Source organism: Urocitellus parryii, chromosome 2 (assembly GCF_045843805.1).
Source record: "Urocitellus parryii isolate mUroPar1 chromosome 2, mUroPar1.hap1, whole genome shotgun sequence".
NCBI lineage: Eukaryota > Metazoa > Chordata > Mammalia > Rodentia > Sciuridae > Urocitellus > Urocitellus parryii.
This window is the reverse complement of record NC_135532.1, coordinates 11,771,603-11,798,715: the sequence shown is the minus strand read 5'-3', so window position 1 is coordinate 11,798,715 and position 27,113 is coordinate 11,771,603. Positions and strand designations below refer to the sequence as shown.

Below are 27,113 nucleotides of genomic sequence, written 5' to 3'. Positions count from 1 at the left end.
GCATTACATAGGTTAACAAGTGATTAAAATGCTTTTACATAGTAATATGTAACGGCAAAAATGGAAGTTATGTGGAGTACAGCTTTAACATGTGCGGTCAGGGAAGATATCTGGGAAGGTGACATTTGAACTGAGAACCAAATAGTGTGAAGAAGCTAGCCACATCAGAGTTTGTTGAGAAAAATTCCTTTTGAAGAAAGGGAACACCAAGCACAAAGAGCAAAGCAGGTGCAACAGGGTGCTTTCAGGTTACCAAAGAAAACTTCAATCAGGGCAGTAAATCAGGGCAAGAGCGTTTGTGACCATGTCTTTGAAACTGTTGCTTTCTGACCCATCATGCAGTTATGCCTTGGTAAAAATGCATGCAGTGTTCATGACTCATATTAGATTCCTACTCACAGAGTAATGCTGGCACTCAACTCTATGTTGAGTAACATATGTCATTTATTACATTTATTTCCATTGGTGTTTCCATTATTTATTCACTTCAAATGTTCACTGTGCAATGATGCACTCAACCAACATTAATTTTAATTCCATGTTTTATGTATCCAGGTATAGTTCTCAGAGTTCAGTGTTGAGAGGAGGACAAAAAAAGAAAAGAACAGCTGTGCTCAGGGCAGTGCAGTGGTAGTGTAGTGGGTTTATTGCAATGGGTGGCTTGCTGGGGGGAGGCACAGTTGTCAGACTGCACAGTGCAGCTGATACAAATGTACATACATACAATTAAAAAAATATTTTTTATTATAGGTGGACACACAATATCTTTATTTCATTTTCATGTGGTGCTGGGGATCAAACCCAGTGCCTTACACATGCTAGGTGAGCACTCTACCACTGAGCCATAACCCCAGCCCACATATATACATTTTTTTTATTAGAGCATTAAAATTATGCATAGTAGTTGGGTTTATCTTGGCAAATTTGTACATGCTTAGAATTTAATTTCAGTTCTTTGTTCTTCTCTTTTCCATCCTCTACTGATTTTCCTTTCACTTATCTATTTATTTTTGATTGGTTCTTTCTACTTATACATAAAGTTGAAATTCCCTCTGGTATATTTATATATGCATGCAGCATGGTTTTTAAAAATTCATTCTGCATTTTCTTCCCCTTTCCATCCCTCCTATCTTTTTTTAAAATTATTTTTTGTAGTTGTAGATGGACAGAATGCCTTTATTTTGTTTATTTTTATGTGGTGCTGAGGGTAGAACCCAATGCCTTACGCATGGTAGGCAAGTGCTCTGTCGCTGAGCTCTAGCTCCAGCCTGCATCCCTCCTTTCTTGATATCCTTTTTCTACTCTACTGATCTTCCCTATATCTTGATGATATCTGATCCTCCCTTCCATTTTTCCTTTTTTTGCTCTAGCTTCCACATACAAGAGAAAACATTTGACCCTTATTTTCTGAGACTGGCTTATTTCACTTAGCATGATTTTTTTTTTTTTGAGGGAGGAGTAAGACTTTGTCAGGCATAACAGTGGGGAGAGGTTCTGTAGGGGATGGAGCAAGGCCTGGTAAAGAATTCTGGGGGTTGTTGATTATGGCTGTAGTGGGCAGCTTCTATGGTGTGTGGTGAGTTTGCCAGAGGGCAATGGGACATGGAGACAGACCTGTAGACATTTTAACATTTGAGGAGAGAGAAGAGGCAGAGCTGGGGAAAAGACTGAGTCTTGGCCAAGGAGGTGGGAGAATGCCAAGGGGCAGAGAATTCCAGAGGAGTGGTTAATAGCCTTAAATGCTGCAGAGATTTCCAGAAAAGGACTTAAAAGTGACCTTTTTGGAAAGAAAGAGGAAATCTAGGGCCTTTCCAGAATGGCTTATCCAGTAATTGGGAGAGAAGTGAGTGAGATTATGGTTGGCCAAGGAATGAGTAGAATAAAAAAAGGAGGCAGTAAGCTTGGGAATCACCTTTAAGAGTATCAGTCCTGAAGGACCTTGAAGGAGTTGCAGTGGTGGGAGCCTCAGAGAAGGGAAGTTTGCTTTAAGTTGAGAGAAACTTTGGCTTGTTCATTATTGGGAAAGACTCAGTGGGGAAGATCTCTTGAAGATACAGGAATGAGTGATAGGACCACGTCCTGAGAAGCAGAAGAAGGTGATCACCATCACAGGCCCAAGGCAGGCATGTTGCTCATTGCTCCAGGAGGGAAGACAGGAAATTACTATTGATGATGGTGAAGTGATTCTAAATGCTACCTGTCTCAGCAGTAAAATAGCAACCAGGGTACTTTTCAGGATGTACACCTGCCGGGTCCCATCCCCAGGGTCACATCCAGAAGGGCTAATGTGGACATCAGAAATCTGTTTTCTTTCTTTCTTTCTTTCTTTCTTTCTTTCTTTCTTTCTTTCTTTCTTTCTTTCTTTCTTTCTTTCTTTCTTTCTTTCTTCCTTCCTTCCTTCCTTCCTTCCTTCCTTCCTTCCTTTTTTTTTTTTAAGAAATTGATATTTTTAAAGGTTCCCTGGGAGATTCAAATGAGCAAACATTTAGATCAAAGCAAGAAGGTGGCCAGCAGGAAAGGCAGAGAGAACAGTTAGAGTCCAGTGGGGAGATGCCGAAGGCCCAATTAAGATATTAGCAGTGAGGGGCTGGGATTGTGGCTCAGTGGTAGAGCGCTCACCTAGCATGTGTGAGGCATTGGGTTCAATCCTCAGCACCACATAAACATAAATTAAAGATATTGTATCTTCCTAAAATTAAAAAATAAATATTTTAAAAAAAGATACTAGCAGTGAGAATGGATGGGATAGAGGGAAGGATTTGAAGGGTGTTTGGGCATGTAGGTGGTTTCAGTCAGGCTTATTGGATTATGGGGAGGAAGAGGAATTGAAGAAGACTCTGGTTAATGGATTAGACAGCTGGGTAGATTATGCAGTTACCAACACAGAAGGAGGAGCTGTTTTGGGGGAAAGATGAGTTCAGTCTTGGACCCATGTAAGGTCAAAGTCTGCAAAGTTCAGTTGGAGGTACACAGGGGCCACTAGAGAGTAGAGTTTGGAGCTGGACTAAACATGGTGAGGTGGGAGTTAGGTGGTGAATGTGGGTAAGAGCTGCAGTGTTGGTGAGTAGAGTCAGAGCTGAGGACAGAACTTCAGGCCCTTCCCTTGTCTAAGGGACAGGAAGAGACGAGGAGATGACAGGGTTGGCAGAGGGGTGGTTTCTTTGGAGAAACTGACTGCTTTTTCAGTCCAGTTGGACCTGCCCTCTTCACTGTAATTATGTGTCCCTTGGATTCTTCACCATCCCACTCCACTGTGATTGCCAGATATGGATTCCTCCTCATCTCCAGTTCATCAGCCTGTGTCTGGCATCTCTTCTGAATCCAGACTGTAACCCAGGGTTAATTTTCAAAGTTGTGGTCCAATCCAGACTCTCTGCCACCAGCCACCCTGGTGTACTTATTGAGCAAAACCCCAGTCCTCTGTTAATCTTGGTGTCTAAACTGAGCTGAGCTCCGAAGCACACTGAAGCTGAGCTCTGAAGCACTATTTCTTAGTTAACTAAGTTTCTTGGATTTGGCCATCCTTCTGCGTGTCCACTTCCTCTCTAACCTCAAGATTATTCCCAGTCTTTGTTGCACTGCACCCAGGGAGAGAATCAGGCTGTCACTGGGGTGCTCATACCTCCTGGGTCCTGCCTGCCTTGTTTCTCCCCACATGCAGCCTTGTTCCTTTCCTCCCATCTAAAGCAGGGAGTGGCCTTCTGACTGGGGTCTGCCTCCATCTGCTCTCCCCTCTTCCTTGCCGGCCTGTTCTAGTGCCACTCGTTTCTTCTACCATCCTCTCTGAGAGAGAGCTGGCTCATGCTTAGAGCTGATGACGCTTCTCCTGCGGGTACCCCAGTGGCTCTCTGAGGCTCCCTGAGTGAGGAGCCTCTTACTTGCTGCTCCCTTCTCCATGGTGTGCATCTTTGTCTTGGTGAGTCAAACTGTCCTTCGGATCTCTGATGGTGGAAAGGAGGACAAAAAGGATTAATAAAGTAAAACTTCTGGGATTTGCCCTGGTAAATGCTCAGTCGGGTCTGAGTGTTTTTAACTGGATCCTTCTCCTGAGTGTCTACATACAAAAGCATCACCCCTCCATTGATCTTACCTGCACCTTCCCAATCAGGGCTGCCCTCTTTACAGCTGTACTTCTTGAAAGATGATTTTCACTAATTCTGCTTGCCGCTCACCTCTCTTCACTCCTTAGTCCTCTGTAGCTGGCCTGCTATTCTTTGATGCCACCTACTGTGTGGGGCTGTGTTTTTGGTTCACTGCAACTCAAGCTGCCCTGGGGGAGGTGACCATTGTTATCCACCCCAGTGAATCAAATGGGTGCTTCTCAGTCCTCATCTTAAGGAAATGTTCTGTTGTGTTTGGCCTTGAACACTTGTTTCTGAAATTCTTCTTGAATCTCCATTCCCTTCTGTACTTCCTTGGTTCTCCTCTTATCTCCTGAGCACATCTAGTTAGGTTCTTTTATAATCTTTTTTTGGCACTAATGGGTTATTGGTTGCTTTAGGAGAGCAGTTTCAGAGTGTCTGTCAGGGCAAAACCTGCTGTCTTTAGGGGTAAGAAGTGAATCAGAGGTGGAGTAGATATAGATTGGAGGGATCCCTGTGTGTTTACACAGTCAGGTGAGTCTGAATGAGACACAGCTGGACTCAGCCCTTTGAAGACTCAGAAGTCTGCCAGTACCCAGGGTGTCCTGCTAACCAAAATTCTCACTGCACTGCAGGGAACCAGTGCAATTGGATCAGTTTAAAGTGGGAGATGCAGTGCTCAACTGAGCTGCAACTTTTTCCTGAGTAAACTGTTTACCTGCTCCAAACTATTTGCTAGGGAGCCTTGTGTCAGATGCAGTTAGAGAGATTTGATGATCCTGAGGTCCACTGGTGTCAACCTGTGACATGGACATATCTCACTGAAGAGATGGGCAAGCCCTAAATACTGGTGGGGGTGCTGGAGGACTGCATCTCGCCCACCTTCATTTCAGCTGAGAATCCTGCTCAGGAACCTGAATACTCTGTCTCCACATAATGGTGAAATGGACATCTACAGCACTTAGCATGGCTGCTCCTTTATTCACACTGGCAGGAAGGACCAAACCGTGTTCTTACTGATATATTCTTAATTATGTGTTCATTGTGTTGAACACATAACTTGTGGAAGATAAGTAGCTCTGCATTTTGGTCTCACCATCTCTTTAAGTATTCCTTAGATAGGGAAGCGTTATGCCTGTGTGAGAAGGAGTCAGGCCTGTGGCTGCCCCCTCTGGCTTCAGTTCACTAGTCACCAGGTAGGCATTTATAGTCATGCCTGTGGGCCAGCCACTCTCCTGGGTTCTCAGGATTTAGTAGTAATTACAAGATCAGTCAAGTGGTGGTAGTCTTAGGTAATAGAAACCATAAAACAGGCTCATTTTAAAAATTAAGTTTCCAGTTCAGTAGAGTAATCAACACTTCAGCCTTCAAAGGTAAGATTTTTTTCTTCCAGCTTGGACTTGTTGGCAGCCTTATAAATTCTGCATTTTGGGGTGGGGCCTCCCTTTTGTAGGCAGCAGCCATTGTATTTTGGTACCTCAGAGGAAACTCCCAATTTTATCATTTGTTTTCTGTTTTATGGGCCAGGAATCATTTTGCTGGTTCTTTTAAGGGTGACTCTAAGTCTATTCATTTCTGCTTAACCAGGCCTGGGCTTCCCAACCCTGTGTAACTTCTGCCTTTAGAGCCTGACTCTTGGGGGTAAGCTGTTCTCCACATAGCTGAAGATTTGGGGGACTTTGGGCATTTGGGGACTTCTGAAATGTCCAAGAAGTCTATTTATTCATACATTTTAGCTAAGAAAGAAAGGTAGATATTAATTAAGTGGGACAAGTTTAAGAAACAGTGCTTTTAAAACTTGTAAAAGTGAGATTAACTAGATTATAGAAAGTGTTAGCATTTCACTTAATTTTCTTCATCTTTACCTATACATTCATGTTCTCATTTTAAAATAACTAATAATAATGATTTTATTATTATAAAACAAGTACATGTTCATCAAAGGAACTTCTGAAAAGTAGAAAAACAATGGGAAGAAATAAAATGACATTTATTGGAATTTGGGTGTTCTGTTTTTCCAGTGCAAAAATGAACAACTAAATAAGTAAAAATAAACTTAATTACACTCAAATATGACTGTGTAACTTGTTTATTTTACTAAACAGGATCTTCTAAAATGTAATATCTGTGCCTATTGTTTATATTTTGCTTTTCTCCTCCTTGTAAACACCCCCTGCTGGCTGGCCTTCCAGAATTACGTGTTTCTCTTCTCCTTTCATTGCTACTGTAGTAACGAAGCTGAGAGCATCTTCATTTTCAGATATTCCTAGAAGTGAAAGGTTAAAGAAAGTGCATTGTCTCATAACTTTTGATGCATACTGCCAAAGTCCAACCCCAAAGGAGTTTCCATTCCGCTTGGAGCTGCAGAATGTAAAATGTCACCAGCAATTTAAGGGAGAAATATTGCTATACTTGTTACATTTAATCTTCACAGCTGCCCTGTGGGGATAGGTATCTTTCCCTGCATCACCCCCTCCCCACACAGATGAGTACATAGAGGCTCAGAAAATAATTTGTCCAGGATCATGTAGCTAGTTTGTGGAAGAGCTGATTTGTCCCAGATTTGCCTGCCTCCAAAGCCTGTACCCTTTCCACTGTGTCATGCCACATTAATAGTTAAGTCCCTGTAAGGGAAATATCATAAATAAAGGGACATAAATTGAGTCCCTTTTACCTGTTAAGTCTGCAGCTTTTAGTTATGCAAGCGTAATAATTATTCAAAGTTATGATATGTGGTATATTTGTCATTCACATCTAGGACAATGGAACAAAGTGAATTAGTGGAAGATGGCAATGGCAGGATAACTCGCAAACCTTAGGACAAATACCTGGGGAAAGAATCATCATTTAAACGAAGTGCTGCATATCTGTGTTTCTTGTCACTTTTCAATCAATAATTAGTAAGTGTTAACTATTAATTCTACCTACAGAACACTTAACTACATGCTGGGCACTATTCTAAGCAGTTTACATGTATTCATTTCTTAGAACGTCGCTGCGAGTTAATATAGTATTCTCTGCAACATGCAGATGAGGAAGCTGAGGCACAGCCAGTCAGGTGTGCTTCCAGAGGTCACATGATGAGGAGCGAGACTAGATTTGGCCAGTCTGGCCCATATTCTGTGTTGCACACTATACTGCTTCTCAGTCTTAGAGACATGCATCTGCAGGTGTTGCTCTCGACTACTGAGATCTTCATATGCTGGCAGTGAATCTGCGTGACAGCCCTGTCACGTTGCTTTCCATTCCGCTTAGAGTTGCGGCTGTTAACTCTGCTCTGCCCTTTCTGATGGTTTTCAGTCCTTGAGTCTCCCTCTTTCTTCCTGTGTCAGAACCAGTATCCAGCTTGCTTTCAGTAGGATGTTTATATCCTGATAGGATCTGCTTGTGGTAACTAACTTCTGTTTTTATTGTGTGTGTGTTCCTCTCTCTTTCCTTCTTTTATCAAGTTATGTCTTCCTTCTCCAACCTTTTCCTCTCTCTGCTTGTGTCAGCATCAGTTTCAGTACTTAAAGTGGAACCTACCTTACATCAAGCAGATTTAAAAAAATATATATTTATTTTTTAGTTGTAGTTGGACACAATACCTTTATTTCACTTATTTATTTTTATGTGGTACTGAGGATCGAACCCAGGGTCTTGAACCTTCGAAGTGAGTGATCTACCACTGAGCCACATCTCCAGCTCACATTAAGCAAATTTTAAAATGTATTTCTGTAGAATTTTAGTGAGTGCAACTTGACAAATAATTTACCTCCAACGTTTTTGAAATAAACTTTGTGCAACATTGATACTTGTTGAGGGGTATCTGGAATTTTTACCCCCACTTAAATTATTAATATAAATGAGAACTAAAATTTAATCCTCATTTAAATCATGCATCTTTTCCCTAGATGTTTATCCTAAGACCTTGTAAGTTATATTGCCATTGTTCTAGGTCATTTTCTAGTCATATGTCAGTTTGGTCCCTTGAATGTATGATGACACAGTGGAAAGAGTAGACTTATATTTGGAAAGGGTTCTGTGGCCAACTAGGTCAGGAGTGTTGTTGACTGAATAATGATTGACAGTGCACACTAACCTTTGAACGCCCTTTAACCATGCAACAAAAGAAAGTTGTTTTAACTTTATTAACTAAGTAAGTTTCTAAAACTTACTGGGAATGAAAAATAAAATATAAGGAAGAAACATAAATTTCAATTTGTACTGTTCAGACTTGATCTTTGTTTATATATTGCTGTTGTGCAAATTTTCACTTTGTGTGTGTGTTTATGTAAACGTTTTTAAAAAGCAAAATTAGGGCTAATTTTGTTTTCTGTTTTTTTCATTTAACCTTCTTAAATGCATTTATCCATGTCATTAACAATCTTCAAAATAAACTTTTAAAATTTTGTGTAATTATAAAACCGAATCATGCTTGCTGAAAAAAAATACTGAAATTATACAAATAGGGGCTGGGGTTGTGGCTCAGTGGTAGAGCACTTGCCTAGCATGCATGAGGCACTGGGTTCGATTCTCAGCACCACATACAAATAAAATAAAATAGTTGTTCATCAACAACTAAAAAATATTAAAAAAAGAAATTATACAAATATATAACAGAAAAGACCAGTCTCACATAGTTACTGTTCCATGTGGATGACCAGCATTGATAGCTTAGTTCTTATTCTCCTGATCTTTGCCATGCGTGAGTTTGCTTTCTTCTCTCAGACACACAGAGATACATACACACATATATGTATGTATAATCTATGTATATTTGGTTTTATATAGAAATGGCATTTGAATGTACATTTTAGTTCTCCCAACATTGTCTTTGAGCATAAATTGTACAAAAAATCATTTGTTACTGATTATATTGTTTTATCAGACTAAAATGTTTCCCCCCGCCCCAGTATTTTCCCATTGAGAAATCATGTTAAGTTGAATATCTCTATAAGTAGGTTATGATCACATCTTTGATTTGGTCCCAAGGAAATCATCACTAATGTGGAGTTATAGGTCACAGCATTGTGAAGCTCTTGATCTGTATTGCCAAATCCTTCCAAAAAGCTGTTTGGTTTTATGCTTTTACCAGTCTAGGAGCATGTGTTTCTCACCAAACTTTTATAACAATGAGCATAATGATTTTTAATAATTTTTGTCAATAGGTTATTTTATTTGTATGTGGTGCTGAGAATCTTTTTATAAAAAATATTTTTAGTTGTAGATGGACACAATACCTTTATTTTGCTTATTTGTTTTTTTTTTTTTTTTTTTTTTGGTATTGTGGATTGAATTCAGGGGCACTTGATCACTGAACCATATCCCCAGCCCTTTTTGTATTTTATTTAGAGACAGGGTCTCACTGAGTTGCTTGGTGCTTTGCTTTTGCTGAGGCTGGCTTTGAACTCTCGATCCTCCTGCCTCAGCTTCCTGAGTTGCTGGGATTATAGGTATGCATCACTACACTTGGCCTGTTTCATTTTTATTAGCCATTCATCTTTCAGTTTTGGTTTGTACCACTTGTTTTAGCTACCTTTATAAAAAAATTGTAAACAATGGACAACCTCCCCACGTTTGATTTACCAATTTTTGGCATACTCAGTAGACTCTGTTATGAAAATGAGAAATTAACCTAGGAAACAAGTATACCTCTTCTACTCTGCATCCTTATTTCCGTGTTACACACATGCTGTGTGTGTTTATCATCCGTTCTGTAATGATAAGCCTTTCATACTTTGTTTATGGGTTGATTTTTATATGGCAAAACCAATAGCTCTGCTGGCATTACTATGATTGTATATTTACTGTGGAATCAAGGCTTGAGATTGGATTTACAGAAGGAAATAAAGTCCTTGCTTAGGAAACTTGTGCTGCTTCAGGGAGTCTGAATGTCCTTTGAAGTGTCTTCATTACTTTTAAGTTCACACTCAGCTACTGCTGTTTCTTAAATCCTGCATCATTTTTGTCCTGGCACCGTTGTTTTTTTTTTTTTTCTTGTTATCCTCTTGGAGTAAACTTTTTTCATATAAGGACACAGGTGCTGAACTTGCTGGGTCCCTTCTTGGCCATTCTTGTACAGTACTGAATGAATGGATTCTTTCTTAAGTACCTAATGTGGGTCTCCTTGTTTAAGGATAGATGTTTTGTTTTTCTTTTTAATCCTGAGGGAGGCCCATACCTTAAGTGGCAGGGCTGACTGCAGACCTTTTTCAGTATGCAGGAATAGGTGGTTTCCATAGAGCGAAGAGGTAGAGTGCCTAGGTGGCTAGTAGACACTGTGAGGACCCCTGCAGTTGTCAAAATTAGGTTGGCTTGGCTCTTTTTGTGAATTTATTTCCTGAGTAAAGCTCTCCTTACCCCATCCTCCATTCCCTGTCACCTCATTCTCTGATCTCTTGTGGAAGATTGAAGTTACCTCAAGTTCTCTTCTACTTGGCTTCTAACCCTGTCCTCAAGGACATTGCTCCCTTCTTTTGCAGATAATTTGTAGGATTTTATCCAACCCCTTTCCTATTTGGGTGGTGGAATGGTAGAATGAATGTGAAAGAATGGACTTGGGGATGGGGTTTTATGGAAGGTCCAGCTGCCCTGATGACATGTGATCAGTGGCTTTAATTCTACTGGAATTAAATGACTTTAAATGCTGTTGGATCCAACGGTGAACACTGTGCATTTTTTTCAGGCCTGATTATATTATCATTCAGTTTATTTTAGTCCTGGTTATCATTCAGTTTTTTTTTTTTTGATCCTGATTATATTAAAGAGAAGAATCTTGAATGCCTCTCTAATAACAGATGGTTTCTCATCATAACAAAGAGAACAGTAGGCAGGCCCAGGTTTTTCTGTCAGTAACAATATTATTTAGAATTTAATAACTTTATTCTGTTATTAGTATTTATTTTTTGTGGATACCACCTACTGATTACAAAGTGACACTTGTTTTCCATTTGTGACAGTGATATATAAACTTCCCTTTGAAATACATTTCTTTATGTAAATAATAGTAAGGTGACTTAAAGAAAAACACTAAATAATAGGATGGGTACATGAGGACTTGGCAGAGATGGCGATGCTCCTGTGGAAATGTCTGCTTGAAAAATGCTCTGAACTTTCCAGTGATCACTCATGCTTCTCTCTGGCTTTGGTATTTATTGGTTAGTTCTGGGGATGCATTTGAGCAGACACATTGCTCTGGTGTCTTGGGGATTCTTTTATTCCAGTACAGATTTGGAAGGGAGGAAGAGTGGACAGGTGTCCTGACTCTGCTGTTTTAAACTGGAATTCTGTCTGGCTGTCATTGCTTCTTTGGACTCTGCATGCCTTTTAGACCTGACGTTTGGGATTTAAATGGGACTTTCCCTCCTCTCCAGCCAACCGGTTTTCTCAGCACCAGTGCTTGGAAGTGCTCAGCAGCTTTGAGTCCATCATCTATTCACAAAATATGCTGAATGGGCCACATAGAAGCCCAGACTGCAAGCTTCAGCTTGGTTCTCTTACACTTTTTCATCAGATAGGAATGGGACAGGTCCCTTATATCATCAGAGCTTGTGTTTTTTCTGCCATGTTTTCCCTGATAGACCACCATAATCTACATTAAAAATCTATAGAAGCATGCAGCCCCCTCCTGTTGATCTTGTCGGATGTCCTGTGCATGTCTTTGTAGCTCGGTCAGCCTTGCTGTGGCAAAGGGCATCCTTTGCTTGGTCTTTGCCTACCTGGAACCATCCCTGGCTTGCTGTAGGCTGAACTGGCAGCACTTTCACTGCACATGGCCTGACGGCTCAGTCCCCGTGTAAATCAGATTGTTGATAGATGTCCACCTCTCTGATGCTTCTCTAAGCTGAAGTTAGGGACAGGAAGGCGACACAGGTCTCTGTGTGTGTGGTGGGGAGGGGTTGGGGAAGAGAGTTGTTTGCCAGCACTTTAAAATGGGGGTATTCTCACAGTTTCTTCTTTCCTGGGGTGGGTGACAGGGCGACATTAGGGAGGAACAGTTACATTCCAGCAACTAGCTGAGCATGCGCTGGACTTGCTGTGGACTTCCCCTTTTGCTCTGATGATGCCTGGCCTCCTCTGGCACTGAGATTTACAACATATTTTCTTGTCAGTAACCATATGTTTCCATATTTTAAAATTATATATTTTTTTCCTGATGATTTATTGCACAAGTTCAGAGCTTTCCATGGACTTCCTGATTTCTTTTTTTCAGAGTTGCGCCTAATGTTGAACAATTTATCCCACATTTATATGTAATATTCATAATTTTCTTACCCCCTTGGCTTTTAAAGTTATTTCATTATAATTATATGTCTTGTCTAATTAGCACTTTTAACAATTACTGCTGTTTTGCATTTAATGAGAAGGTTAATGTTGGTATAAAATCTCCCTGAGGAGTGTCCAACATGGTGGACTAGTGTCCAGCACGGTGGCAGGACCAAAATACAAATGTAGGTGCCTATGCCCTCGTCGGGGCCTTGCAGATTTGAAGTGCTTTTCTCGGTGTGCAAGCCTCCTCAACACTGTTTCAGAGCTTCCTTTTTAAATTTTGATGCCCCTCCCATTCATACAAAATATTTAGATGTAGAACACATTTTTGTATCTAGAAGTCAAACTCGTTTTTCCTGACTTTTCTTTTTTTCTTGGAGACTTCTGAGCACTTTCTTCTGATTATCTTCCTGATACTTTATAACCACTGGTACAATAACAAGTGTCTGTTGGCCACCTTCCTGAGCCAGGCCTTCTGCCCTGTTATGTGTGGGGAACCTGCCCGAGGAATGGTCAGTGTGCAGGTGCCCAGTGTCATTGAGTTCTCCCCAGGGCATTAGGGACAGGAGGCAATTCATGGGTGGCTTTCAGCGTTTTACTTCTAACACTGTAAGGGAAATGGGTATAGCAAAGACAAATGGGGACTTTTGACCCTGGGCAGTCTTACTGAGGTCCTTGTGGAGATGGCCACCAGAGGGCACACGTTGTTCCCTAGAGTGGTCAGTGGAGGTGAGTTCTATGAGGTTTCTTCTTGGAAGTGAATTGTGATGGAAGTAGAAGGTGACCCACACAAGGTACGGCTTACTGCATTTTTGATTTAGTTCTTTTTTGATGAAAAGCTTTTAAGAAAGTCACTTCATGAGATGCCATATCACCCCATTCCTGTGAGAACCCTGAGAAGCTCACCAAGTAGTTAACCAGTCAGAGTCAGGGAGACCAGCACCGTGGTAGGATATGTGGCCCCTTCTCTCAAGGGTGTGAACCACACTGGGTTTCTGTCTGTGTTTTACATGCCAGACTCATGGGGTGGGCAGAGTTGCTGGGTTGCTGCCCTCACCGTGTTTTCAGCTAGAACGCTTCTTTAACAGCCCACATGACTGAGCTTTGCAGAACCTGTGGTTAGTGTCTTCAGGACCCAGAAGATGAGCCTTTTATTCAGGTAACTATCACATAACCAAATTTGCAGTTTTTTACTAGCTTCTGGTACATTAATATTGTTGAGCAATTAACAGAAACCACCATAATTTACCCACCACACAGAGAACCCTGTACTCATTAAGCAGTTCCTCCTGCACCTGCCCACCATTAATCTGTTTTCTGTTTGTGTGGATTTTAAAATTTTGGGTATTTCATACGCATGGAATCTGCAGTGAGTTAGCATAATGTTCTCAAGGTTCATCCACATAGCACACTTCATTTACTCATTCCTTTGTTGGTGGACATTAGGTTGTTTCCACTTTTTGCCAGTCATAATAATGCTGCTTTAAACATTTGTGTATAGCTTTTTGTTTGAATACCTGTTTTAGTTCTCTTGGGCATACAACTAGGAGAGGAATTGCTACAAAAATGCATTTTAAGTATTAACATGGTATATAAAGTTTTATTTTCTTGTTATATATTAGGGAAAACTTTGTTTCTTACCATCAGGCAGAACTGGGTTCAATACCAGCCCCTCTGCTAATGAGTTATGATGTTGGCCAAGTCACTGAATCTTTATAGCCTCTTTGCTTTCCTAGGTGGGTTGGTGATCCTGCCTCCACACTACTCCAAGGACTCACCAAGGTGGTTTACCTGGAAAATGCTCTTAGCCTTCACATCTCCTGTAGTTACTGTTTTACGATAACTCGGTCCCCTAAGCCTGATTGTTATTCACCGCCACAAAGAATTGGCTGTGTTCTTTGGTCACAAAAGAGAAATAAGAGATGAATGACCCAAAAGGAAATCTTTGGTGTTTTATATTATCTTTGCTATAGATGCTTTGCACTTTTAGATTGATTTATTGTCTGTTATTCTTAAAATTTTTGGCATCGCTATTTTTGAAGGTAGAAGGAACTCTTGCAGAAAAGTGACTTTTTTTTTAACCTCCTGTTTATGTGTGACCCACTTCCTGACTGCACTTACAGACAGGAAGATTGCTAGTGACTTGCCCTATCTCAACACATTAGAATTTAATGAACCTTTTTCCTCAATTAGTAACTAGTTGAAAACAGATGTGTGTAAAGAGTTAAAATCTCCCATGAGTATGTCAGAAATTACCACTGTTAATGTTTTGATAGCTGCTTTTAAAAGCTTATAGTTATGTAATATTTTTTAAAAAGTATTATATGATAATACCACTAGAAATATTATTTTAGGAACATCTTTGCTAAGCATGAAATATTTGCCTACATCCTATTTCTTAGCATTGAATATTATCTCATTTTAAGATAGAACATAATTTATCCATTTTCATATTGGATATTCAGGTTGTTTCTAGTCTTTTCACCATTATAGACAATGCTGTGATGAACATCTTTATAGAAAAATCTTTGTGTATGTCCATGATAATTACTTTAGGCTAAATTTCTAGACATAGATTTTCTTGAATCAGTATGTATGCATGTTTAAAAAAATTTTTTTATGGGATTGAAGCCAGAGATGCTTAACCACCAAGCCATGTCCCCAATCCTTTTTTATTTTTTATTTTGAGACAGGTTCTCGGTAAGTTGCTTAGGGCCTTGCTAAGTTGCTGAGGTTGGTCTTGAACTTGCAATCCTTCTGGCTCAGCCTCCAGAGTTGCTGGTATATAGGTGTGTACCATTATGCACGGTATGTTTAAAGTTTTTGATAAGTTCCTCATTTAAAAAGTACCCACCACTCTGTGCTGCCCCCTTCCCAGACTGTAATGTTTTTATATTTCCATTCAAAATGGTGGCCTGTGTAACAAAAATAAGCACAATTTTGACTAAAGGATACAAATAAGCTGGCTTTGGCAAGAGCAGTTTGGGTAATGGGAGAAGGAGGTGTAAACGGGCCTCTGGTGGGAATCTTGATCCATTATTTTTCCTTTTTTTCTGATTTTGGTATAATCATAATGTTGGCTTCATAAAATGATTTGGGAAGTGTTGAGAAAGTGCTTGTGGGCTGGGGATATAGCTCAGAGTGCTTGCCTTGCATTCAAAAGGCCCTGGGTTCAATCCCCAGCACCACAAAAACAAACAAACAAACAAACAAATAAAATAAAATTAAAAAAAAGAAAGTGCTTGTGTAGAATTGTTATTCTTTTCTGTTAAATGCTTGGTAGAGTTCTCCAGTGATGCCATCAATCTTGGAGTTTTCTTTGAAGACTTTTTAAACTATGAATTCAGTTTTATAATGTCTATAGGACTGTTTAAATTACTCATTTATTCTTGAGTGAGCTTTGGTAGATTGTGTCTTCCAAGGAATTATTTTATCCACAATGTCAAATTTTTGAGCTTGAATTTGTTCCTAGTATTCCCTCTAATCCTTTAAAATTTATTTTAGTATGATATATAAAATTTACCATTTTAACAATTTTTAAAGTATGTAGTGACATTATATAGGTTCTTGTTATTTTGAAAGATTATACTTATAATGTTTCTGAGCTCTGTAGTGATGCTGGTAATTGAGTCTTCTCTCTTCTTTTCAGTCTTGTAAGAAGTTTATCAAAATTTATTGATTTCTCTCAAAGAGCCAGCTTTTTAGTTTCACTAATTTTTCTCTTACTATATTCTGATTTTTCTGTTTCATTGATTTCTGTTCTTATTATTTCATTCTGTCTGCTTGCTTATGGATTAATTTGTTCTTTTTCTAATTTTTAAATGATTGCAACTTACATTATTATTTGAGGTTATTTTTTCTACCTATTATAAGCATTTAGTGAGTGAGATAAGCTTCCCTGTAAGCACTATTTTGATTGAAGTCCACAAATTTTGACTGTACTTTCATTTTGCATTTTATTTAAGAAATACTCTAATTTCCCTTGCAACTTCCTTTTTGACCCAGATATTATTTAGAAATGTGCTATGGAGTATTCACATAGTTGGAGGATTTTTCCATCAATCTCTATTGGTTTAGCTTGATTCTGTTGTGGTCAGGGAACATGCTTTGTATAAGTTCACATTACATTGGTTGAGGTGTCCTTTATGGTCCAGTAGGTGGCCAGTGTTGGTAGATATACCGTGTGCATTTGAAAAAAAGTGTAACTTGCTTTTGTTGGGTGGAGTGTTATATGGTTAAGTTGGTTAATGGTGTTTTTTAGGTCTTCTGTATTCTTATATGTTGTATGAGTCAGCTTGGGTGCCATAACAAAACACCACAAAGTAGCTTAAAATAATAGAAATTAATTTTCTCACAGTTCTGGAGCTGAAGTCCAAGGTAGATGAGTTGGCAGGCCTCTCTGGAGGCCTCTGCGCTTGGCTTGCAGACATCTGTCCTCACATGGCCTTTCCTCCATGAGCACATATTCCTGGTGTCTCATCCTCTCATAAGGACATCTATCAGACTGGATGAGGGCCTCATCTGTGTCCCCCTCACTAAACCTTAAACACTGCTACGAGGATACTTTCCAAGTACAGTCACACTGGGGTTAAGGCTTCAGCATGTGAATTTTAGGTGGACACATTCAGTTCATAATGGTGATTTTTCTATGTATATTGTTGGTTACTGAGAGAGGAATGTTGAAGCTTCCATCTGTATTTGTGGATTTATCTGTTTCTTATTTCAGTTTTATCAGTTTTTTTTGTTTGTTTTTAAGAATACTTTTTGTGTGTGTGCTGGGGGTGAGGGGTCAAACCCAGGGACTCACGGATGCTAGGCAAGTGTTCTACCTCAGTTTTATATCCCCAGCCCAGTTTTATCAGTTTTCATGTATTTTGAAGTCTTCTCTTGGCTCTCAAATTCTGTAATTCACTGTGTACCTCTATCCAATGTTTTAATTATTAAAAATTTAAACATACAGAAAAGTTGAAAAGAGTGGTACAACAAACACCCATGGACCCACCACCTAGATTCTACAATTAACATTTATTTATTTATTAGTATTTATTTTTTTGTTGTAGTTGGACACAATACCTTTATTTCACTTATTTATTTTTATGTGGTGCTTAGGATCGAACCCAGAGTCCTGCACGTGCAAGGCTAGTGCTCTACCACTGTGCCACAACCCAGCCCCTACAATGAACATTTCACTGATTTAGTTACCAAATATCATCCCTCTATTTGTTTGATAAGTCCACCTTACTTTTTGTTGCATTTCAAAATAAGTTATAGTTGTAACTTTTTCTCAAGTGTGTATTAAGTAGAATTGTTTAGTTTTTTTTTAAAGTAAATTTTTCAAAAAGTAACATACAGAGATCTCTAGTTGATCAATAAATCCTGCTGTCCTTAGTAATACTGCTCATCCTGTGATGTGAGTCTTCCAGGATGTTTTTATGTTGTTGCTTTTCACATGAGTGTTAGGGATCTGATTTTTCACTCTTCTTCTTTTTTAAAAAAAATTTTTAGATGTTGATGGACCTTTATTTCATTCATTTATTTGTATGTGGTACTCAGAATCAAACCCAATGCTTCATACATGCTAGGCAAGTGCTTTACCACTGAGCCACATCCCCAGACCCCTGATTTTTTCACTCTTCTTAAGACGAGGTTTTAAAGGTAGTTATCAGATTTATGAGATCTATTTTTGGGGTTTGTTTAATTCTAGACAGAATTAAAATGGTTGTATAAATGGGATTAGTTAATAATTCAGTAAGTATTTTTAGTTTTTTTTTTCTTACAGTATTGGGGTTGAACCCAGGCCCTTGAGCACGTTAGATGGGTGCCCTACAACTGAGCTACATCTGCAGCCCTTTTGGATCTTGTTTTATTTTTGAACGAGGTTTTTGCCAAGTTGCTTAAGCTGACTTTGCACTTGTGATGCTCCTGTTTCAGCCTCTCCAGCCTACAGGTGTGCACCACCACACCTAGCTAGTTTTAACTTTTAATTGTGGCAAAATATACATAATAAACCATTTTGAAGCATACAGTTCAGTAGTAAGTACAGTCCTTTTGTGCAGTCTCTACTCTTTTCAACTTACAGAACTGTAACTCTGTACATAAAGTGATAACTCCCTCATTCCTTGTTCCTGGCTGCTTTGGACAGCCACAGTTCTACTTTGTTTTTATGAATTTCACCACTGCAGGCACCTCATATAAATGGAGTCGTGTCATATTTGCCTTTCTGTGACAGGTTTATTTCACTGAACACGGTGTCCTCAAGGCTCATCCACATGTGGTGTGGGTCAGGATTACCTTGCTTTTTAAGGCTGATTTGATTTCTACTGTATGTGTGAGTGCAGCCTATTATCTGTTTATCCATCCCTCTGTCAATGGACACTAGCTGTTTATCACGTTCCCGACTAAACACTCAGGTCACTCCAGGTGAACTGGTTGGCATGAAATAATCACAGAGACAGAGAAATACCTTTTTCTTTGGATTCTGTGATGGCTCCTCTGACCTTAGGGGTCCATGGAAAGAGATAGAGGAGCACACGTGCTGAACCCTTTTATTGAGGAGAAGACTTTCAAATGAGGCAAGGGATAGGATTACAAAGGAACAGGTGAGTGTAGCTCAACTGCTCTGGGTGCCACCTACTCCTAGGGCCACACCTTGTTATCCAAGCAAGGAAAAGCTTGAGTCACTTAGTCATGGCACCACTGTGCCAGAAATACAGTGATCTTCAGATGCCCGTGGTGCATCAGGACTTAAAGCTGCATGCATTTGGAATGGCTTCCCACAGCTGCTCCCACCTGTAAGTTCCTGGGCAGCCCTACAGTCACTTGCCTACCACTTGGTAAACACACATTGATGGGCTTTAGTAGCTGGGTCCTGTCAAGGTCAGAGGGCTGCTGAGGCAGTGAACACACCACACTAAGCTGCTGCCTTCTAGAAGCTTACGTCCCAGTGGTACTGAAGGTTGGGAAGATGGACAGTAAGCAAAGGGACACATTTCTCTGATTCTTAAATGCAGGATTTTTACATTCTGATGTAAATTGGGATGTGCCTTATAATTGATGACATCTTTAAAATATACTTGGTTGTGTTTCCTTTTTAGTGTAACCAAATTTTATGGTGTATCTTATAGTCAGCTTGAATTAAGTTGGTGTTATTCTTAAGCCTTCTGTTAAGTCAGGACACACAGGGAGGACACAAATAAGGTGACATTTGAGCTCAGCACCTGTTTAGCTCTGATGACATTTTTTTCATAGCAGGATTTTATCCCGGATAGAGGCAGTGTGTTGATAGATTTTCTGGCACAAACTCCTTGCCTGCTTGTGGGCTGGTGATGGTTTGCAGACTGGTTCATTGAATGGCACTGGTAGAGCCTGGGCAGGTGGATATGGGAGCATTTTGCAAGATGGGCCCAGATTTACAGGTGTGGTGCAAACAACATCACAATGACCCAGAAGGGACCATCTCTATACTTGGCAAGTTGCTCATTGGTGTGACTCATAATTTCTCTACTTTTTCCTAATTTTCAGCAAATCCTGTCTGCTGTACCTTCAAAACACACCCTAATTCTGACATCTTTGTGCATCTCCATCCCGAGATGCATCTACAGTTATCTCCTACTTATATTATCAGAACAGCCTACTGACTGGTCTTCCTTTTTTCTACTCTTCCTTCCTGTAATCTCTTCTCAATTTAGCAACTGAAGTGATCATGCAACATTATTTTCTGATGGTGTTATGCCTGTACTTAAATTCTTCTACTTAAAGCATCGTGGACTGGAGGCAGAGCTCACTGGTGGAGTGCTAGCTTAGTATGCATGAGGCCCTGGGTTCAGTCCATAGTACTGGGGTGGGGGGCAGGGAGAGAAGAAAAAAAGGAAGGAAGGAATGAAGGAAGGAAGGGAGGGAGGGAGGGAGGGGACAAAACAATGTAACATCCCATCATCCTTAGAGGAAAAGCTAACAACCCTGTGACAGCCTCCTGGGCGCTACATTCTTTGCTCCCACACTTCTTTGAACTCATCCTGCTCTCAGCCAACTGGTGGCCTTGCTGCATATTGAGTATGTTCCTTCCTCTCAGAATTTGGACTTGCTTTTCCCTTTGCTGGGAATGGTGTTCCCCCAGCTGTCTGCAAAGCCCACTTCTGAGGGCTCAGCTCAAGTCTCAGCTTATCAGAAGGCTTTCCCCTAACTGCCCTACCTGAAAAGATGCCCCTGTTCCCCTCTAGCACTCTTACCCTGAAAGCAGGAGGGGCTAAGTTATGCTACAGTAACAAACAACTCCAGAGTGTCAAGAACAAGGTTTGCTCCTCACCAATGCCACCTTTCCACTGTGGACACCAGGGATGGGGTTGGGGGAGGGTCTCCCCTACATGGTTTTTAGCTCTGGGATCAGGCTGTTATCCCAGCGAGGAAAAGCCGTGTGGTGCTACCATCTTGAGCCATCTTGAGTGCTGGCAGAGGGGAAGAGAATGTGTGATTCACCAGTGGCACGAGATAAGCTGGGACCAGACTTCCTAGAGAGAAGCAGTAGAGTGGCCTGGGAGTGTGAGACTCCATCATGAGTTTGCAGGGAAGGCTTTTGGTTCAGCGGTGACTTTGTCCAGGCATGTTGAGTCACTCAGGAGTGGCAAGGAGGAGACAGGAATGACCATGGAGCCCAAGTGGAAGAAGGAAGTATGATCTTGCTGACCCCTCCAGGTGCGCCTGCAGCAGCCCTGCTCCCTCTCTGTCAGAATGAGGAGGAGCCTCCCCAGGGAGGGCAACCTGCTCTCCTGGGGTGCTGCTGTGGCGTGGTTGGTGGGAGCCACTTGACCACTATTTATTTATTCTTTCATTTTCTCTTGTGGCTATTTTGAGGCAGGTTCTCTTTTGGCAGGTGAGGAAACTGAGGCTCCCGTTGTACACAGTACAGTTTTGGTTGTCATGCACTTGGCCATGGTGCCCTCCTGTATGCCTTGTGAAATTTTAGACCCATGGTGCCTTAATGAAGAGAAAGTGCAGCCCCTTTCTCGTAGCTCCAGTTTAGAAGTGTGCAGGACCTTGCCAGAGAGGAAACAGTTGGGCTATTCTGAAACAAGCAGGAACCACACAGTGTCAACTGTAACTGTAAATCCACCCCCAGGGAATTTCTTATGAATAAGTTTAAAGTGTGCTGACAGAATCTGAGAGTGTCCCCATGAGTGATACTTCTGTGGTCTCACCTGTGGGTGATATGCATTTCTTCTGGGCCAGGGATGGGAGAAGGGGAAGGTGTGGTTCTTCTGGCAGATGGGAGAAGGGGAAGGTGTGTGGTCTCCCTTCAGGACTCTTGAAAGCAGTTGGGGAGGCAAACTACATGGAACCAAGTGGGAAGGCAGAATGCAAAAGTACTTTAGGCTGTAATGGTTCACCAGGCAGTGGAGGAAGGTGGAGGAAAGTAGAGACGTAGCTGTAATCTGAAGGCTGCATGTAAGGGAGCATTTGTGCTGGGAAGGTGTGGATAGTATTTGAGATGTTAAATCCAGAGAAAATTTTCCAAAAGCACTGAAACAGAAACCTCTTGTGTTCAGGAGGTAGTGAGATGGGTAGTTTGGTTCCAGTAAAGGTTCCACAGACCCACCAATAGAGGTCATGCAGGTGGGCCCAGAATGTGAAGTCTGGGGAATAAGTTCAGGGGCTTGTCATCCTGTCTTGGAGCTAGCAGAAAAGTGACGATGTTGAAGTGATGTTTTAGGAAGAAGATCCATATGCATGCATGCACTCAGTTCTCGCCCAGGGGGTAGTATGGGACCATGAAAATGACCATAGGCTGAAACCAGGCAAAGCTATTTTAATAATAGTGGGAAAAATTTAGATAGTTTCATGACCTTTAAAAAAATTATTGAAATAATGTCTTTTTAAACTTTAAAAATTTCTTAGAACATATAGAGAAATGAGAAATAGTAAAACTAATATCTAGTGCCTTGTAACTTGTTAAAAATATTTGACATTGAGAATAAGTATTTTCTTTGTAAGAAATATATCGAGTAGTTTGAACAGAGTTGGCTGCCTTCTTGCATAATCTATGATTTATTTATTTATATCTTGTGAATTGCCATTACCTTTTGATTTGGCTGAGTTTCTAGTATTTTAATCTGTTTTTAGTGTCATGAAATATCTCTTAAGAGTCTTTAATAGGAAGATTTTTTTTTTTCCCTAGCATTATTTCTTCTGGGGTATCTTAGTCTCTCTCTCCCTTTTAAATTCACAGTCACTGTTTTAGTCTCCCATTGTTGTTATAACAAATTATCACAAACTCAGACTGCTTTTAGGATAAGGAAAAGTGACACAGGCTCTCTTAGAAAATCAGCTTGAGTCTTGTATTCACAGTGCAAAACTCAGGAAGCCACTATAATCAGCAGTGTTAACACTGTAACCTCTTTCTACTTTTTTGAAAACAAATGTCTTTGTATGTGAGTCTCCTGATTGACCTGGTGGAAACAGTGCATTTCTTTTCACTTCAGTACCAGATTTCTGAAAGTGTTCTGTGGAGGTAGCTGGCTGTTGACTTGTTTCAGTCTCAGATAAAAGCCAACTGAGAGTGAAGCCCCTCCAGTGAATTCTTCTTGTTTTCCAGTGGCCTTTAGTCACTTCCTTCTGCAGGTGGATGTTTTAATAAGAACTAAATATCAAAGTTTTTGGACTTGTCTTCATTCTGATTCAGAAGATTGACTTCTCTTGCTCTAGATCTACATGGTTTTTAAAATCTTAGAAGCAATCATCCTGAATGTGATTTCTTTTTCCCCAGACAAGGCACCTCTGTCTAAGAGTCTTTTGCTGGTCCCCAGTGCCCTGTCCCTTCTGCTGGCCCTCCTACTGCCTCACTGTCAGAAGTTCTTTGTGTATGACCTCCAGGCAGTCAAGAACGACTTCCAGGTGAGTGCTGTTCATCGCCCTCTAGCCTCTGGCTGAGAGAAGGGTTTTTTTTTTTTTCCCTTCCGTGTTTGTCTTTTCTTTCTATTTATTAGTACTTTAAAGCCCCCAAATTTGTAAGAAATATTATTTATTATTAATATTCCATTAATAAGTTCATTTTCCAGTTATATTTATTGATACTCTCAAGCAAAGCAGATTATAATGAAAAAGTTGCATTATTTCCTTTTGCAGGACACATTTGTTTCAATGAAACTTTTCACTTGTGGGAAGGCAATTTATAATTTTAAGGGTATTTTTAAAACAATGTTTATATTATACACACACACACATATTTGTGTATATGTCAGGATATTCAACATTTTCCAAAATTTGCTTGAGTTTGAATATTTGATTAGATGTGTTTCAGCTGCAGCACATTGCGAATTCATGATTATTTTTATGATTTTAGTTAAACCAAATAGGGAAATTGTTGTGAGTTTTTGTTTTCTAGAAGAGCAGGACTCTGTGACTATCAAGATTTATGTACTGAGCTCATTGAAAATGTTGGCGTCCATTTCTTGTCTGAGTTGGAGTGTTGGTACACATTGTGCTGTATAACCTGCTTCCTTTGGTTAATACTTGGTTCATTTTCTAGTTATATTTATTGATACTCTCAAGCAAAGCAGATTATAATGAAAAAGTATTTTTTTGAATTATAAAATTCATTGTATTTTCAGTTTGGTCTGGAAGAATGATTGACTTATGAATTAGTAGTAGAGAGAGAAGGGGCTTTTGCCTCAGGAAGCCATACGGACTTCAGACCCTCAGGAGAACCGTGCAGCAGGAGGTGCTGGAGACTACACAGGCTTGGATAGGAGGAGTCCTGAGGGGCAGTTGATAAAAGGCTTTATTTGTAGGTTCTGAATCTCCCAGATTTTGGCATTTGAGGCTGAGGATACTCTTTTGTTTTCCTTTAGGTCTTTAATTTCTTTAATCCCTAGATTCTCCTCATGGCTCTCAGGACTTGAGTACACTACTTTCTCTACAGTGTTAAATGTGGGGAGAGAGGATTGGAGTTTCTGTCATGGTCTTTGAATTTGCTGTTTGGCAGAGATGATGTCATCATTATTTTACATCTGTAAAGTACTTGACAGTTTCTGAAGCCCTCTGTATAACACTGTCTGATTTGATCTTATGGGTGGTAGTGTATGCTGGCCTAAAGTTTCAGTGATTCTAGTGCAATCATGAAGTTTCGGAGGGAGAAAAGAATGAGTTAGGAAATGCCTTTTGTGATGTGTTTGTGCCTGTGGTGGTCATTCCTGCCTCCTCGTGGTGACTTATCTCCTTGAACTCAGATGTAGACTTACACCTGGTGAAATGAACTCTCAGGGACTTCCATGAGCTAGTTCAGTGCCCTAAGATTTTGGAGTACACTGTTGACAGAGATGCCTGGTGTCTTGCTTGGAGAAGAGACAGAGGCGAACTGTTCTGACAGTTGATGTAGTTAGTTTTCTCATTGTGTTGTTGTTATTTCAGTTGGCAAGAGAAGACGTTATATGGCTTTAGAAAGTAAAATACCTCCTCTGTGCCTCTTCTTCTTGATCTTAAAATAGGGATAATATTACCAATGTTTATGGCAGCCTTATTCACAGTAGCCAAGGTGGAAACAAGCCAATGCCATCAACAGAAAAATGAATAAGGAAGATGTGGTATGTACAGAGAATGGAATTTTATTCAGCAATAAAAAAGAATGAGATTCTAATTCATGTTTTAACATAAACCTTGAAGACATTATGCAAAATGAAGCAATTAAGTCAGACACAAAAGGACAAATACTGTAAGATTACAATTAAATGAGGTATCCAAAATAGGCAAATTTGTAGACAGAAAGTGCAACAGAAGTTATCAGGGGGTGATGGTGGGAGAACAGGGGATTAATGTTTAATAGATGCTGCATTTCTGTCTGGGATATTGAAAGCATTCTGGAAATGGATAATGGTGATTGTTGTACAATATTATGAATGTTCTTAACTCCATTGAATTATACACTTTACAACGGTAAATTTTATGTCTATTTTACCACAATAAAAATTCAAAGAAAAGATAGGGTAAATTTGTTTTACCTATCTTGAAAAGTAATTGTGAAGGGGAAAAAAAGATCAGAATGTTTTCAAATGTCATTAGGATTATCTTTAAAAATCTGGAAAATGTTTAATATTCAAAATAGATATTTGTGTAGCTCTTTTTAAATATATTTCCTTAAATGTTTTTCACCCAACCAGAAGTTGATTTTAAAAAACTGGTATTTCCAAACCTACTAATATTTAGCAGTTCTGACAAATTTCTTTGTAAATAGTTGCTATGAAGTAGTTGGGTTGGCAAAATTAAGCTCAGAAATTTATATTTCAAGTTTATACCTAAATTGTAATCTGCCACTTTATTTTATTTAGTAGCTTAAAATGAACATTAGTTAGCCTTTCATTTCAGCTCATATATATAATTTTTAAAAATCTTATTTAAACACAGTCCTAAATTTTATTACAGGAAGTCTTCTGTTGTCTTAATTCAAATACATTTTCTTATTAGTAAGCAAACAAAAAAAAATTCCCCTTAAGTACCCTTTGTGCTGTTGGAATTTTGAGTATCACAGAATTGAACTCATTTATTAAAGTTACACACACTTACTTTTTCTTTTGTAATGCATCATGATTTTGCTTAAAGTAGTGTATACAAACGAGCACTGTAAAGTAAATAATAAATTTGCTAAGCCAGAGACCCAGATAAATTTTACTTTTATTCATTGTTCTTTTTTTAAATCCCTATCTAGATTTGGAGGTTGATATGTGGAAGAGTAATTTGCCTTGATTTAAAAGATACTTTCTGCAGTAGTCTGCTTATTTATAATTTTAGGATATTTGAAAGAAGATATGGAAGCAGAAAATTTGCAGTAAGTTTTATGCATTTTGCCTTTGCTACTTAGGTTCTAGAAAAACATTTTGTTTTCTTTTTTCCCTTGTTTTAAATAGGTTTTATTTTGTTAAACTTGGTTTATTATTTACAATTGTCTTTTTAAGTACATGATCCTGTATCTGATTTGGGGCACAGACATTAACCAAAGAAAAAATGTAAATTTAAGACAATAGCATAATAAAATGATGATGATAGTAATGATAATAGACAATATTAGGTGTGAGCAGGTAATAATTTTAACTAGGATTTTGCTTTAATAAAATTTTAATCACTTGTATTCTTTTTTAAAATTTATTTATTTATTTGATACTGGAGGGGCCCTTTACCACTGAGCCAAATCCCTAGCCCTTTTTAAATTTTTATTATTGCCCTTTTAAAATTTGTATTTATTTATTCATTTATTTTTTGGGGTACTGGAGAGTAAACTCAGCGGCACTTGACCACTGAACAATATCTCCAGCCCTATTTTGTGTTTTATTTAGAGAGAGGGTCTCACTGAGTTACTTAGGGCCTTGCTAAATTGCTGAGGCTGGCTTTGATCTTGAAATCCTCCTGCCTTAGCCTTCTCAGCCACTGGGATTACAGGCATGTGCCACAGTGCCTGGCTTAATTTATTTTTATTTTTAAAATTTTTGGTACCAGAGATTGAACCCAGGGGCACTCAACCCCAGAGCCACATCCTTAGCCCTTTTTAAAAAATATTTTGTTTTGAGACAGGGTCTTGCTAAGTTGCTTAGGGCCTCACTAAGTTGCTGAGACTGACTTTGAACTGCAGTCCTCCTGCCTCAGCCTCCTGAGCAGCCTTTTTATTAATTTTTTGAGACAAGTTTTTGCTAAATTACTCAGGTACTCATTCAGGTGCTGAAGTCTTGAGCTTATGATTCTCCTGCCTTAGGTTCCCAAGTTGCTGAGATAGGCATGTGCCACTGTGCCCAGCATCGTCAC

General features: G+C 39.5%; 1 protein-coding gene across 2 annotated transcripts in view; it reads left to right on the top strand.

Moving 5' to 3' along the window:
- The window catches only part of Ubac2 (UBA domain containing 2), a 156,179-nt gene that overhangs the window by 2,466 nt on the left and 126,600 nt on the right, over positions 1–27,113 (top strand). For both annotated transcript variants that reach the window (XM_026399703.2, XM_026399695.2), the window contains 2 exons: positions 23,092–23,219; positions 26,026–26,145. In XM_026399703.2, the coding sequence (XP_026255488.1) occupies positions 23,092–23,219; positions 26,026–26,145 (248 nt within the window). The remainder of the gene's footprint in view (positions 1–23,091; positions 23,220–26,025; positions 26,146–27,113) is intronic.